This window comes from Lycorma delicatula, chromosome 11 (assembly GCF_047948215.1).
Source record: "Lycorma delicatula isolate Av1 chromosome 11, ASM4794821v1, whole genome shotgun sequence".
Taxonomy (NCBI): domain Eukaryota; kingdom Metazoa; phylum Arthropoda; class Insecta; order Hemiptera; family Fulgoridae; genus Lycorma; species Lycorma delicatula.
This window is the reverse complement of record NC_134465.1, coordinates 29,837,196-29,855,035: the sequence shown is the minus strand read 5'-3', so window position 1 is coordinate 29,855,035 and position 17,840 is coordinate 29,837,196. Positions and strand designations below refer to the sequence as shown.

Genomic DNA, 17,840 nt, shown 5'->3' with positions numbered 1-17,840 from the left:
GAAAATGGAAAATGGGAAAAGGAAAATTGGAAAAGGTTAAATTTTGTAAAGTTCCGTAATGTTAATTTTGTTAATGTTTTATAAAACTTTCAATTGTATTCATTTAATCTATATATATATATACGAGGTGCGACAATAAAGTAATGAGACTGATGTGAAAAAAAATGAAAATGTTGCTTACCGTTTTAGTCATGTTTAGTGTTGTCTCCTTCAAAGTAGTTCCCCTCTGATTGCACACACTTATTCCAGCGCTTCTGCCATTGATGGTAACATTTTTGGAACTCATCTTCTGTAGTATCCTCAAAGACCCTCGTCACAGCTTTTTGGACATCTTGTGTTGTTTGAAAATGGTGTCCCTTGACCGCCATTTAACTCTTGGAAATAGAAAAAAGTCGCACGGAGTGATATCTGGTGAATAAGGTGGCTCTGGTAGTACTGAAATTTGTTTTCAGGTTAAACATTGCTGTACTGTCAGAGCAGTATGGGATGGCGCATTATCGTGATGCAGAATCCATTACCAGCGATGTTAGCACGGACACGAAGATCTCGTTTACGAAGTCTTTATAAAATTTCTTTGTAGAAATATCGGTTAACTGTTTCTCCAGGAGGCAACCACTCTTTATGAACAATTCCCTTGGAATCGAAGAAGCACATTTCACTTTGACTTTGACATGCGAGCTTTTTTTGGTCTGGGTGATCCCTTTGAGCACCATTGCGAACTTTGGTGTTTTGTCTCTGCCACATTTTTCCGTGTTTTTCGCTGTTATTGTGTGAGATTTTTGGGGATCATTTTTGCACAAATCTTTCTCATACCAAGATCTTCAGTTTATATTAGACGAACCGTTTCTCGATTGATGTTGAGTTCTTCTGCAATCATCTTCACGGATAATCTTCGATTAGATCATACGATTACACGCACCCTGGTCAAGTTGACATCTGTCCGTGAGGTTGATGGTCGTCCACTGCGGTCTTCATCTTCAACATTCGTTCTGTCTTCACTAAAAATTTTATGCCACCGAAAAACTTGAGCTCTTGATATAACCTCCTCTCCAAAAGCCTTCTGAAGCTTACCGTAAATTGTCGTCGCGTTTTCACCCGATTTAACCCAAAAAAAAATGGCATACCGTTGCGCAATATTTTGCGGTTTCATTTCTGTGACGAGAGACACAAACACGTGTTCACTTATTACAGCACAACTCACGACTGAGCAGTCGCATCAATGTGCCGCTTGGACTAGAAGTAGCTTATAGACCAAGGTCAAAAAGATGGTGTGCCTACGCAAGCTGCAGGGTTGCCACATCTTGCAAAGAAAAATCAGTCTCATTACTTTATTGTCGCACCTCGTATATATACTCAAATATAGTAATAGCGAAGCATTACCGGGTCTGCTATTAATTAAATATGTTTTTAAAATATAAAAATATTTGAATTTAAAATATTGAAATTAAAAAAACAATAACTGATAACAAAGTTGTAATACTGTCTTGGCAGTGATTATTTATTCTTATATAGTGGAAAAATTAATGTTAAAAAATTAAAAAAAAATCGATATTTTTAAACTTTAATCGACCCCCACTAACAATTTTTCCCCCAAATTATTTTTTTTTGGGAACATTTGCACTACTACAATGCTTAGGAAAATATTCTATAACTAAAAAAATTAACTTTATTTTCAGGTTTTGGGAATGGAAGAATATGAGGGAGGAGATTTATTTTCAAATAGGAAAATTAGGATGTACCCCATTTACTGAGATTAATAAAATAAAGTTATGTTTGAAAACGTTTGAGAAAATTGATCCCCAAAAAAAAAAAATTATCCCAAACCATGGAGATATTGACCCCAAACCTTTACTAACAAGTCCATACACACGAGTTTATCCAGTCAAATAATTATTAAGCATCAACCAGGCCAACACACATACAAACGTACTAACATTACCCACACTTTTTGTTTTTGGAGTATTGTGATCGGTCCAATTTGGGCATATGCGGTTTTCACCGCATCTTGACGTTTTACCCAAAAAACCGGATGGAAATTTTCCGGATGTTCGTATGTACGTGTACGTGTGTGTGTGTGTGTGTGTATATGTGTATGTGTGTTCGGTGTGTCATCACCTTATATCTTCAGAAATACTGGACCGATTTTGGGTCAGATTACTTTTATATATGGGGCATTGGTGCCATTAAATTTTCAATTTAAAAGGTGAAGGGGGTTGAGGCTGTAAAGCAAGGTAACTTTCACTATTTCGAGATTTCGCCTAATTAAGAACTTATTTTTCTTAGGCATAATTGTTAATAGTATTAAAAAAAAAAAAAAACAATAATAATTATTAAAAACAAGATTTTTGCAAAATCGCACCTCCGCCACCCAAAATGCTCTAAACTGGTGACTTGTACTAGCCAATAGTACCACCTGCCAACACAAGAAGCGCTAGTGTAGCACTGACGTGTTAAATTGTGTGTGTTTGCATGTATAAGCCGCGTGACGGGAAAAGTCTACAACTGCGTTGTCAGTTTTTTTATTTGTACTGTGTCACATTAGAATTTATTAAGTAATTATTATTTATTTATTTATAATTTTTTATTAAATTTTTATTAATATTTAAATTAATTATTTGTATAATTATTATACAAATTTATTAATAAAAGAAAGAGATTATTAGTTAATATTTAATAGTAAAAGAAAAAGGATTCATTATATAAATAATTATTTAAAAGTACGTTACTACGGTATGTGGGAAAGAGAACACTGTGAGCGGGAGAGAGTCGGCACCTCGCAGAAGCAAAGCGCACCACGGGGTCCGCTCTGCGCGGACTAAACAAAAAACACCGACATCCCCCAAGCTATTTTCGCGTCGAACCGTAGACCTTTTTTTTCCTAGTTAATTGATTATTTTAAAACAATCTCACACTAAATTATTCAGTAATAAAACGGGATGCTTAGATAACTATAAAAAAATTAATTTCTCAAACACGGTACCACTGATATGTTAAATAAATTATCAATTACTATAATCTACCTTAACAGCACGTTGATACGTTCTCTAGATCATTCGGCTTACTTGGAAGCTATCATCAGGAGTTAAAATTAATGCATTAAAGTAAAAGTTTAAAAATCATGGTTAAAATTTAAAAACAGTCATAACTGTCCCGGTCCTACTAGTATAGAAAATATACTTTGACTTTAATGTATTAATTTTAACTCCTGATGATGGCTTCCAAGTAAACCGAAAGATCTAGAGAACGTATCAACGTGCTGGTAAGGAGGATTATATTAATTGTTAATTTAACTATAAAAAAAAATTAATAATTATTACAATAATAAATAGAATTTATATAACAGATTATATCTGAATACAAACTTTGGTCGGCTGTTGTGTTTCAACATCAGGTTGAGCTGGTGTTGAATTTGTTTTATTTTCCATACTAAGTTTTAATAATGTGGACGGCCAAGGTGATCTTGAATCTATAACTACCACAAGATCAGTTGATGGTTTTCTACGTCTCCATGTAACACGTCTGTTCCATCTTGGTGAATCAACTTCACGAAAACTGCTTTCAGCATCACGAAAACTTCTTTTTTCACTGGCACCGCATAACGTTTTTCGAAATGCATGACGGTATTTTACCGACATTAAATTGTATAATATAGCATTAACTGTTGTTGATATATAACATGACAAACCGGCTATGTAATACAACCATTCATTTATTTCTCTATAACTTGATAAATGTTCACCGTGAATATATAATAATCGTTGTAAATGAAACGGTGCCCAACACAAGAAGAATGTCGTCACAACTGCAGCTGAAACAATCAGAAAAATACAACCATACGGTTAGTAAAATCTTATAAATATTTATTAATAAAAAACTAGACAAGGGTGTGAAAACGGTACAAGGTTTTGTTTAACCTCCGGGTACACCGTTAGGCATGCTTCAGAGGATGAATGAATGACTTTTAGCATGTGTGAAAATGCCATGCCTAACCGGGATTCGAACCCGGGACTTCCGGATGAAAGACCGAGACGCTATCACTCGCGCCACGGAGGCCGGCGGTACAAGGTATTTAGATAAGTAAAACGTCAGTCGAGTTGAAGTACTCATAGGGTGTAGACCTACTGTTGTTCCACTTGCGATTTTTTGCTATTTAGTTAGGTTTTTTTGGTTAGTGAATTGTAAACGTGACTGTGAATTTTCGTGAAATTTGGACATGGATTAATATCGCTTTTTTGATTTTTTCTTCGGGTTTGTATTTGCCATAAGAAATACATTGGTTGAAGAAATACAAGTTGGTTCTACATAACCTATTACTTTGTGAATACTATTCCAAGTCGATCGACAAGTCGCTGCAGGAAGAATAAGTCATCATCTTTCTGGTAAATGAGGACTTTGAAAATTTTCCTGAGTTGGTGAGTACAGAGTTTTCTCTAAGTCCCACAGTGTTACTGATTTGGCCGAGGAAGATCTTTTCCTTATAACTCCATATCCGTACCCCCAATCCCAAATCCCTCTTGAAACTTAGCGATCCATAACCAACCGGATATTTCCCCCCCAACATTTTCTTTTATTTCTTCCAAATCCGAACCCGGATTTGGAGGAATACATTTACCTCCCCCTAATAAATTACAACTAGTAAAAACTAATAAAAAATAAATTTTTATTAGTTTCGGCGTGATGTCTGTACGTATATTTATATATCTCGCAAAAGCGAACAGTCGTAGGATGTTGAAATTTTGGATTTAGAACTGTTGTAACATTTAGTTGTGTACCCCTTTTGATTGCAACCGACTAGACCAAAGTGTCAAAAAATCCTAAACATTTTGATTTTGGACTTTTTCGTAACTGCAGTAATAAGCCCTGATTAGAGCTTTTCAACGATATATCATACGTGGTACTTAGTTTCATTGGTTCCAGAGTTACAGCCAAATAAAATTTTATTTAATGAAATATTTGGATCTTACAAGGGAAGAATCAGGCTTTAACTTTTTTTTCTTTAATTTAAATATATTGATTTATTAATAATTATTAAACTCTGATTGTAAAACATTTTTGACGAAAAATAATAATTCAGTAATAACAATAAAACAAAAATATGAAAAAATATCAGAAATTACTGATGAAATAAAATTTTATGCACTTTTCATTTTAAAAAAAACGCGTACATGTAATTTAATAGGCGTACAAGGAAGTCATGTGGTGTACACATGATATTAAAAAAAATAAACCTTTGTTTAGTTTATTTAAACTTTTAATAATAATATTATAATAAAATTTCATCACTCCCACCAGCCTCTCCCAAAAAATATCTTAGGAAAATTTTTATTAGTTGTACATTTTTCAATGAAAGTTTTGTTAGTTTCTTTCATTTAATATAGTAAACGTAAGAAAATCAGAAGTTTTTTTTTGGGAAGTGATTTTGCGGGTGGGAGAGTGAAATAAAGTAAAAAAACCGATTTCTTAAAAAAAAAACTTTTTAAAATATTTTTCATGTATCATTACTTTTAACTTTATAAGAATAAATAACCAATATCAGGAAAGTATTACAAGTTAATTGTCAGTTTTTTTACCATATACGACTTGAATATGAGATTAAATTTTAAAAATCTATTAATATTACTATAACGTAATGAGAGAGTTTAGAAAACTATGTAGTAACGCACCGCACTATAACATGTTTTTAGTCTGGATGAATTAAAGGGTAATGTAGTAGGTTAAATGAGTTTAAAATTTAATAAAAATTTGTTTTTGTTTATATATTCATAATTATTTCTATAGAATAACATATATAATTTGATCAAATTTTATATGTTAATTATTCTAGATGTAGAATATTAACCACTACCATTTAATATTTTGAGTTATTCAAAATGAATTTAACCTTTTAATATTGGTTCCAGATGATCCCAGCAAAGCCAGGTATGCAGTTAATAACGATAATAAAAGAATTATAACAATTTATTGTAACGCACAGTTTTAATTCCATCAGATTAAAAAAGAATCAGAAACAATGTTATTTGTTTTTAATTTTTTTTATTCAGAGCTTTACGGATTAACAGAAAAAACTGTACAATACGTTATAGATAGATTGAAAATAAATTTCCAGTTATTAAAAAGCATGAAAAAAAATAAATGAAGATGGCCTTTTGTTTAAAATATTTGATAATTCACGTACGTGCCCGTATATATAAACTGTATTTTTTGTATTAGTAACACTGAAATTCATTTTTATGTATTATACAATATATATTGTATATATATATATATATATATATATATATACATTTATTTTTATAGTTGCATAAAGTGATTAGCGACTTATCAATGTAATAATGTAATGTAACTGTACTGGTAAATTTGTAGTCATCAACAAACTGAGGTCAACTACTCCTGAGACGTGTGGTTATTTGAAACCCAACCACAAAAAAAACATCGGTATCTACGTACTAGTATTCAAATTCGAATAAAAGTAACTTAACTACTTTACTACGATTTGAACTTCAACTTCGAAATCAGGTGATTTACAACGACGAGTTTACTATTAGACCAACCCGGTTGGTTTACATGCATACAGTATTTTGAATGTATATTTATTGTTTTAAAGAAATATACATGCATCCGCTTAAGATGGGGTAAAAACAAATTTTTCTGATTTTCTTTTAATATAAAACGTATTAATATTTCTCGCGAGCTTTAGAAATGATTCAATTTAATTAATTCTGAAAATAAAATACATTTATACGTTGGATTGGAAATGTAACACCACATTATATAAATTTTAATAAAGAAATACATGTTTGAAAAAAAAAAAATAAATAAATTGAACCGACTCCAGCTCTGCAACAAGTGCGTCAGAAGGGCATATTTCTGCTTTTAGTTAGGAAAGAAAGCCGATTTCTAAGTTGAGATTTCTTCTAAATTAAAGTAAAGGACGTTACTTTTATACGGATTTGATTCCTAATCTTGGTTACCGGTGCTCTTTGCTGGATGGGTTTCAATTAACCGCACCCTTCAGGAATAATCAACCTTGAAACTGTACAAGACTACACTTCATTTACATTCATACATATCATCCTCTGAAGTAATACCTTACGACGGTTATGAAGGCTAAACAGAAAAAGAAAGTTAAAAATGAAAGGATGTTGCACTGCTGTAATGATTTTTGAAAATAATATTGCTTTCGGTAGTTTTACCTAATTCACTGACCTAACCACAAGGTACCCAGGTCTAATCACATTAGGTCCTGCAAGTACGAGATAGAATTAAAGAAATCCCTCAAGTGAATTTATTTTCTAAACCGCATTTATATACTCTTTACCAAGAAATGTAAAAATAACGAAAGGTTATGTTGGTTGAAAATCATTTTCTAAGCTGATATGATTTTTCAATATGTAGGAAAACAATGGTTTTCTATGAGAAAAAATAATGATAGACGAGTTATCAGTGAAGTATTTAGTAATATATTTTGCGAAGATGAGAGCCTCATGTACGCGTAGTGCCAGAAAATAATTATTCGAGTATTTATTTTTACTTCTTTGTACGAAGTAAAGGAAGTATTATTGTGATCGCGAATAATTTCCGTTTTCAGATTTCAACGAAAAAATACATTTTGACAATCCCTGAATCCATTTTGACTAGTTTCGACCTGACGTCTGTACGTACGTAGCTCGCCAAACTAAAAAAAACGATTAGCCGTAGGATGTTGACATTTTGGATTTAGGAGTGTTGTAACATCCAGTTGTGCACCTTTCCTTTTGATTGCAATCGGCTTGACCAATGATATTCATAAAAGCTCAAAATCTAAAAACATTGGATTTTTGCCTTTTTCTTAACCGCAGTAATAAGCCCTCATCGAGAACTTTTCAACGATATGAGTTGTACTTATTTTCATTGGTTCCAGAGTTATAGCCAAGTAGAATTTTAATTAATGAAATGTTTGGATTTTACAAGGGGAAGGCACATCGGTTAGAATTCGACTTCATTTCCTTCTTTTTTTAAAATTTAAATATGTTGATTTATTAATAATTAATTATTAACCTGTGATTATAAAAAAGTTTTACCATAAATTATATTAATAAAAAAAAGAAAAAATCAGAAGTTATTAGTGAAATAAAATTTTATGTACTTTTAAAAATGTGTTTATGTAATTTAATAGGCGTATAAGGAAGTCATGTGGTGTCCACATCAGATTTTTTAAATAATATTCTTTAAAAAAATGACAACTTTAAACTTTAAATCTGTAATTACTAAGAATGATAAAGGATAAATAACGACGAAATCTAATAAAAGTTTTTGTAAAATAGGTAACGACAGAGAAATTTTTTTTTTTAAACTGTGATTACCCATGATATTGCGGCATATTACAGTTAATATTATTTTGAATGTCATATCCCTAATATAATTTTCTTCAAGTTATTTTTCCCAATCATCAAGAGGAAATATCGTAATTTTTTAAACAATTCATATACTAAGTATTACTACTGGACTATATTAATAATGCATTAATCCTCTAATAACTTGTGTAATCATTAATTCTATTATTTAGAAATAAATTTATAAGTGAAATCTAATAATGTAAAAAAATAAATAAAATGTGAGTTTTTTTAAAATTTGAATCATTCCTTTGTGAAAATGAACCTCGCTTAGATATATAAAGGTGTAAAACATTTCTAAACAGTATTTTATTACAGAATATGGAATTTCCGAGAACGCAAAACTATAAAACATAAAAAAATATATCCCTTAAATTTTTTATTTACCTTTTTATTTTTGATGAAATAGATACATTTCTTTGTATTATATGTATACTGATAAAATCTATATTCGTTCTCAAACAATAACTTATAAATACTCGTACAAAATCGAACTTGTACAATAATTGTAAAATCTATCGAGTTTATTGCATTAAAAAAAAAAAGACAGGACTATAAAAAAAAATATTATTCTTTTATTCCTTCTGTTTATTTCATAATTAAAACTAACAATGAGAATTTTACGTTTATTTCTAACTCATAAATTTATATAACTTTTTCTGTTGTAAATACAAATAAAACGAAGAGATATACAATCTTTTTATAGTTATAAATAAATTTTGTAAAGCTTAGTTATCCGCAATAAACTGAAACAATTTTATAAAACATTTTATTTATTTTTTTTGAAAAGACATTAAAAAAAATCTGGCAGTAAAGTTGTGATGCTTTTCTAGTATTGGTTATTTATTATTACGTTGTGGAAAAGAAATCTATACAAATAAAAATGTAAATGTTCGTTTGTTCAAAATCTTAAATCTCCTAACGTTTTTCACCGATTGCTTTGAAATTTTGATACAACGTTAAATTCAAATACGCGCGTGTTTTTATATACCCCTTATTTATATACCTAAGATTTCATACCTGTGACAGGTAAAAACATGCTTTTGTTGAAAAACAGCGCTATCTGTTAAACGTATAAGCAACATACGTTATATTAAATATTTTACGATTCCATTTCAATGTGTCCGATATGTGTGTCTTCTGTAGGCTAAAAAACTACTGGACCGATTTACGCGCGGGCGAAAAGGGAAAAATCGGAAAGGGACAAATCCAAAAAAGGTATTTAGGAAGAAGCTGAAACAAGAAGAAGGGGAAATGGAAAAAGGGGGGAAAATGGGCAAAATTAATAACGGGAAAAGGAAACGGGTAGGAGAAAAAAGAAAAAAAGGAAAGGGGGTAAGAGGAAGAGGGAAAGGGAAATAGAAATGGGAAGGAAAGGGAAAGGGGAGGAGTAAAATGGGAGAAAGGGAAGGTGAATATCTTAAAAATGAAATGGGAAAATGGGGAAAAGGGGGAAAATAAAAAAGGGTGAAGGGTAAAGGGAAAAGGGAAAGGTTAAATTTTGAGAAGTTCTGTAATGTTCATTTTGTTAATGTTTTATCAAACTTTCAATTGTGTACATTTAATCCATATATATATATATACTCAAATCTAGCAATAGCGAAGCATTGCCGGGTCTGCTAGTGATACATAAAAAAGGTTATTTAAATATACTTTTTGGGAAGGGGTAATTTATGATTACCCCTTCCCAAAAGTTTTACAAAAATAAAAACTTTTATAAAATAAAAACTCAATAAAACTTTTACAAGTTTTATTGTAAAATTACCATTATATATTTAAATAAACCAAAAAAAAAAAATTAATAAATTAAAAAAATTAGAATTTTTTTCTGCTACTCCATCTCTAAGATCACCTTTCAAGAAATTTCTTTTTTTACCGATAAGTTGCGAACTACCGATTATTTCAACTTAAACATGACGAAAAATCTACTTAATGACTACTACATGGCGACTTTCAGCGGTCAGGTGTCCCTTATTGTGTTGAGTATTTCACAGTTGAGTATTTTTACAGTTCTGCAACTGCTTTTTATTTTCTATCACACAAATTCGACGATGTAGGATTCCAAATGGTGCCTAGCAATTTCTCTGTATTTTGAATTTCACCATTTCAGTAACCCCACACAAGCGTTTAATGGTTTGAGTACGAGCACTGCTGTAAGGACCGACGAAATGGTACCTATGGTTCACATTATAAAGGGAAACCGTTCTTTTTCTAGCGCATCACTTTGATATACACGCCAGGATCTGAGTACAATATGATCTCGACATTAACTTGTCTTCGATAGCATTTAGCAGGGTTTGAATCGATCTGTGAGCAACCTTTACAACGACACCTCGTGTTTTCATGTAACAGGGAAAAAGCTCAGTGCGATTAACATGATTTTTGGGTCTCTAGAACACCATTTCATTGATTTCAATGACTACACTAGTTCCTCCGACTTTAATTTGCCTTGGCTTTTCAATATAGATGTCACACACGTTTGTAACTAAATTATTCTTGTCCACTCCTGCATTCGAACCCGTATTCAATTCACGGTGATGCTCATCAACATCCTGACTCCCGTAGAGGAAGAAACCCGTCTTGTAACGATCCCGGTCGCCACACCATCCACTCCGTTCCTAGCCCTGATGAGATTTACTGGAGATCGTCTTTTATTACTTTCTGAACTTGACACAACACAGGGTCATCAGTTTTGTATCTGTCAGGATGTCACCGATGCAAATGCTTTGGCAGACATTTCCATCAGTGTACTTACAAAACCTATTATCGTCTTTGTAAGGTTTCTTCCAACCACGACCGCCAACAATAATTTACAATCCTCAACTATCAAATGAATCGATTCGCTGAAGCGCGATCCCCGCGCCTTCGTCTAACACCGAAGGTTTCACCCAAAAACTCTTCCTATATCTAACTTCAATTAAACTATGCACTCAGATCATTACTTGATTGAGTCTTTAAACACCAAAAATACTATTCTCAAGCCAGCAAAACAAGCTTTAATCGCAACAACGATCATTATTTCCAACAATTCAATTTACTCAAAATCCTCTTCATAGTTCGAAAGCCCAACTTTATAGAAAACGTATGACTGTCCCGAAGGTGAGGTTCGAATTTTTTAGCCACGTATCATTGGGTGGTATAAGGCATATTGACTTTAGTCGGCAAATACGTTTGTTGCAATTACATACAACACAATCTGCTCCTTTGCTAAATGTCCTGGTTCTCAATGGAAAACCACGCAATTGCAGGAACTTATTGTCATCATGTTCTTTAATCGGAAAATTCCAAACATTCATGTTACACGTCAAATTTTACCTAAGTTCTAAGCTCTAGGTAACCGGTTGCAATACATTATGTACTGATACTGATATTTATGTAATTGTAATAAGGAACTTAACTTATCTTTCCCGTTCAAGGCATTTAATCTTTAAATAACATTTCTATACTTTTAAAAATAAATAAATATGGTATTTAACAAATAATTAGTGACGTCAGCCGGTTTCCGTGGCGTGAGTGGTAGCGTCTCGGTCTTTCATCCGGAGGTGCCGGGTTCGAATCCCAGTCAGGAATGGTAATTTTACACACGTTACAAATCATTCATCTCATCCTCTCTAGCAATACCTAACGGTTGTCCCGCAGGTTAAACAAAAAAAGAGAAGGAATTAGTGGCATCGATATTCGATAAAGATACTGATATTTTATATTTTTTTGTCTACGTATTAGTTTAGTTTTTAAATCAGTAAAAGTAGAAGTAACTGTTACAGTTTATTAGTATATAACCTATAATTAAATAATATTAAAATATTTTCATGTTAAATTTCAATAAAACTTAAGGTATAAAGTATAATACATATTCCCGTATCTCAAACAGCCTTAACTCCCACTCAGTAGTAGTTGTTTTACATCTTTTTATTTTATTAAACTTTCTTATGTTCAATAAATATTCTCGCTGTTTATGCTAACAACTTTTTTGTACGCTCAGAATTTTTTGTACACAAATTTATGTTTTTAATAAAAAATGAGCTAAAAAATGAACAAAAAATAGTTTTTAAAAATCAATAACATTAATTACTTTTTAATTTCGTATTTTAAACACAAAATTAGGGGATCTTCATATCCTTACCTAATAATAATCGATTTAACATCGATATTATATTATCGACATTCCAATCTTTATATATAACTATGATACATCTATATCTATTACAATTTGACTTATGATGACTCATAAAAATAAAAAATTACTTGTTATCAACTATATTTTTAAAGGTAATGCTGTAAAAAAGGCGAAGCAAGAGTTTCGGTGACATATGGTTTAACATTATCGAACAAAAGATAAGAACAGTATAATATGTCCTACTGTATATGTAACAATAAGAATTTTCTGCTTCAATTCTTTTAAAAATTGGATACCATTTCGACGAACTCTTTTTTCATTTTTTATTTCTTCTTTTTAATCATTTAAATTATTATTACATATGTGGTAAAATTCATATTAATTAATGAAACAAATAAATCTTGTTAACTCATACGACATAATTTAGGTAAAATACAAAGTGGTTAAATTATATTAAATAATGATTAAAATAATTTTTTTTTATTAATTGGTACCAGGTTCGAGTCCTAGTAAAAATTTCATCCATACATAATAAAAAGATTGTCTCATGTCGGCGCATCACGCAAAAACTACCCCGGAGAAATTTTAATAAAACTTTGCAGTTTTAAACTTTAGAGGCTTGGTCATTAACTCCAGTTAGAATTATCACGATGGTGATGAAGAATTAAAGAAAAAGATTAATAGTTCATTATATTTCCTTTAACATGGTAAAACCCACCGGGTTGGTCTAGTAGAGAACGCGTCTTCCCAAATCAGCTGATTTGGAAGTCGAGAGTTTCAGCGTTCAAGTCCTAGTAAAGCCAGCTATTTTTACACGGACTTGAATACTAGATCGTGGATACCGGTGTTCTTTGGTGGTTGGGTTTCAATTAACCACACATCTCAGGTATGGTCGAACTGAGAATGTACAAGACTACACTTCATTCACACTCATACATATCATCCTCTGAAGTATTATCTAAACGGTAGTTACCGGAGGCTAAACAGGAAAAAGAAAGAAAGAAAGAACATGGTAAAAGAAAATTTCACAGAGTTCAGATCTATACACTTTTAAATACTTTATTATATTATCAATATTATTATTGTTAATGTAGTTGGCTTAAATTAGAATATTTAATTTTCTTTTATGGGTCTTGATTATTTATTTTGGCTGTTGATATTGGATTGTCAAAAATGAAAAGAAATGCCTTTAAGAAAGAAATCTTTTTTATATATAATCAACGTCTGCTAAAAGAATGAAAGTATCTCGGTTCTCTGAAACAGTTGAAGTGCGTGATTCTCTATTACCTTTTTTTAAAACTCCCCCAAGACCACCGGCCCCCGCCGTTAGCCAATGCGCGGTCGTCTCAGGGAGTCGTCTCTCTGTCCCCTCTTAGAGTGTTCGGGGTCTTGCAGCTTCATCGAAGCACGCCAACCTCCTCTTCTGGATGGCCGATGCGCACCTCCACTAGGAAGGTACTCTTTCCGTTCCTGACCTATCAGCGTCGAATATGTGTTGCACACATCCGACGCTTCCCGGCGGGCCTCTCAAACCTCGAGGGGTCTCTGATGCCATCATCGGATGGCTGACCTACACCCCTGTCTTACCCGTCCTTCCTGAAATTGCGTAAGGAAGTATTACTTCATGAAGGGGGGGGGGTGATGCGCCCACTCACACATTCATACACCACAATGCAATACATCACGGCTCAAACAATGCACAGCAACAATATTAAGCCAAGAAAACGCATCCAACGATATACAATAGAAATCATGATCGAACAAAATCAAAACAAAACATATATACAACAAAAGAAAAAGTCATCAAACAACACATGAGCAAAACTTATCAAATCAGCCCCTTTCAGAGGTTATCATATGTACAAAATTCTACGATACATTCTGGCATAGCTCTAACGCTATATGTCAAAAAGTAAAAGTCAACAATCTATGTAATTATTCAGATTAATTATTATCTTTTAAGATTCTTTGCGTCGGTATTTATGACCAACGGCTTTAGTCCAACTGTTCCCAAACTGGAAGGTCACGACCTGTAAGGAGGGCAAGAGGAAGGTTTCAGCGGGGTGCAAAGCGCAGTAACAAATGAATCAAATAATTTATTAAACAGAATATATAAAATGATATATGGATTACTGCACTAGTATTTAGAGCCAGTGTAACTGAGGAAAGCATTTTTGAAGTAAACTGATAGTTTTCTGAAGAATAATGATATGTTGTGGGACAAATGTGTAGAAATTTGTACTGATGGAGCCCGTTAAATGTCGGGAATTTATACTGGTATAAGATACCTGAAAAAATTTGCCTCAGAGCAACTATATTGTTCATAGAGGGGCTTTAACATCTAAAGATATGAGCTCAGAATCAAATATGATCACATATTGCACGTATTTGTAAAGTCAGTGACTTTATAAAATCACAATCTTTGAAGTCTCGAGTTTTTAAGATTTTATATGAAGATACGGGATCAGAGCATACAGCTTTAGTTTTTCTTTTAAAACTAGCTTATTTGGCAAATACGTTTCAGAAACTTAATATTTTGAATAAGTATCTGTAGAAGAACGATGCAAACATTTTGCAATGGACTAAAAAAGTCCAAAGCTTAACAAAAACACTTAGTTTGTATGAGTCTTGTTTAAAAGAGAACAACTTGAAGTTATTTATAAATCTGCAAATCACGGCTGAAGAATCAGATCTCAATCCAATTCTTTCAAGTGAGAAAATGTGTTTTGCAGCTCACATAATGGTAAAAATCCTCAAATCTCAATTTGCAGCGTATTTTTATGAGGATTTGGACGGCCTGACGTGGATAGGAAATTCATTTAAAATCTCAGCGGAAAAGTGCTCGCTAAACACGACAGGACAGCTCATCGACCTCCAAAGTGACACAATTGGAAACAAAATTCAAGGAATGTTTACTTTCTTCCTTCTGGAACTGGATCAAAGCAAAGTATTCTTCTCTGAGTAAAATTGCCTTAAAAGTACTCAATCCCTTCGCTACTACATATTCTTGTGAAACTGAATTTTCTGTTCTTGCTTCCATGAATAGAAAATGTCGTGCGAGATTAGATGTTACAAGAGAACTTAGAGTTGGACTGTCAGTACTAACACCATGTTTTAGCAAGCTTTGTGCCGAAAAAAAACTGGTTCATCCAGCTCATTAGTACTGTAATTTGTTAAAGTTAAATGTTTAAGTTGATGTTACGGTATTTGTAACTATAGTTTTTAATTATTTTAACATCCAACCCCCATGCCCCTTATCGATGACTAAAATTATTTTAATTTTATCGATACAATAGCTTTCTTTCTTTCTTTTTCCTGTTTAGCCTCCGGGAATTATCGTTTAGGTATTAATTGAGAGAATAGATGAGTATGATATGTATGAATGTAAATGAAGTGTAGTCATGTACAGTCTCAGGTAGACCGTTCCTGAGATGTGCGGATAATTAAAAACCCAGCCACCAAAGAACACCGGTATCCACGAATTAGTATTCAAATCTGTATAAAAGTAAATGCCTTTACTAGGACTCGAACGCTGGAACTGTCGACTTCCAAATCAGCTGGTTTGGAAAGACGCGTTCACCACTAGACCAACCCGGTGAGTTATCGGTACAATATGTATGTAAAATATCTATCTAAATCTAAATATATATTTAAGCGAGGCTTAGTTTCAAAATATATTTTATAATACAAAATAATACTTGTTGGGTAAAGTTAAAAAAAAACACACAGCTAGTATTTGCCAAAAGAAATTGGACTTTAATGAAAACAAATGAATTTATGTTATAATTATCATAACCTTAAAAACTAAAAAGAAATTATGAAAATAACATAATTTAATGATACATGAGAATATCAACTGAAATCAGCGTCTGAACAATGATAGTTAAATGAAAAAATACATGAATATACGCTTCTAAATACAGATTTTGACCATATAGATTTTTGACAAAGCCTGAAAGAGAACATGAAAGACCTTAATTTTAATTATAACTTTAGAAAAATGTAACATCAATAAACATAGTATGTCTGAAAAACTATTGCATTGCTGACAAATGCTGTAATATTGAAAAATCAGGAACGAACAAATGTCATTAACTTAGAAAAATAAATTACAGTAAATCTTAATTGGCACTGGTCTTTCCTGATTTATGAACCACAAACTTAACATTAAATAATTCAAACAAGTAATTCTAGTTTAACGTAGAAAAAGGACACAATAATATTATAGTACAAAAGAGTTAATTACAATATAATCACACTGAAATTAATTGAGCACATGAAATAGGTTGCAGCTGAACGATGACAACCTTATGTAAGTAACCTGTCGTGACTGTACTTAAGTGAAATTGAAACTTGAAAGGCATAGGTATGATGAACTGAATGTTCCACAAATTTGAATGATAACATAATGGTTTAACGTAATAAGTAATGAAAAACTGAACTTGCCTGTAGCACACAAATATTAGCCAGAGATAAACTCGTAAAAGCAAGTACAGATGAATACCTATGTAATCCTGGGCGTAGTCCGCACGGTGTATCAGGAATACAGAGGTGTGATGTGTTTGGTGGTAGAATGACGCGTAGAATCTCAGATGTATAGTGCCGAGTTTGAGATTCTGCTTGAATGAGAATGTTACCACAAAGTTTGCAGGAGAGTATGGCCATAGGCGACTGCACTGGTGAGATGTTGGATCTACTCTGCCGAAAAGATGGCGAAAGAAAAAGGGGGAAACCAGATCCAGGTAGTGGTCAGGAGAGTGTGTGTAAAAGACAAGAGATGTGTGCATGTAATAGTAAGGGGACGAAAAAATAACGGGTGTATGAAAAGGGTGGACAAAAATAACTCGATAGAAGAATGGACGCGGGCGCTAAGTATGACGGAGGGAGGGTCGAACACAAGAACAATAATAGAAACAGGTGGTATTTACAAACACAGAAATACGAAACAAAGTGAGATTTAAACATTCCTTGTAACAAAACAACGGGACCCACCCTAGCTTGGAATTCGTAGAAAATAACGGAAAACTTTTTGCCAGAATGGCGTAAACAATACTATAAAGGGGGCGCGAGGTAAAAGGTTTAAAAAACCCTGCTTTAGCCAATTCTGCTACCTAAATCATAAAATAGAATTAATTAAAAAACAAAAATCCAAACGTACTTTCAAATATTAGGTGAAGGTTGTTTGAGAAAAAAAATACATAAAAATGATTATGAATGTTTCTTATAGATCCCAAGAAGGGAGATCATACATTTTGTTCCTCGTTAAAAACAAAAGAAGCAAGGTAATAATATAAAGGAATTAAAAAGAATAGGAAGATTTGAAAAAGAAAATTAGAGGAGGGAGAAGCATA

General features: G+C 32.4%; 1 protein-coding gene across 1 annotated transcript in view; it reads right to left on the bottom strand.

The window, feature by feature from the left end:
* Positions 1-17,840, bottom strand: part of LOC142332497 (neuropeptides capa receptor-like) — a gene marked incomplete at its 5' end in the record, with an annotated part of 292,426 nt that overhangs the window by 30,000 nt on the left and 244,586 nt on the right. The window contains one exon of the mRNA XM_075378947.1: positions 3,363-3,808. Coding sequence (XP_075235062.1) covers positions 3,363-3,808 — 446 coding nt within the window. The remainder of the gene's footprint in view (positions 1-3,362; positions 3,809-17,840) is intronic.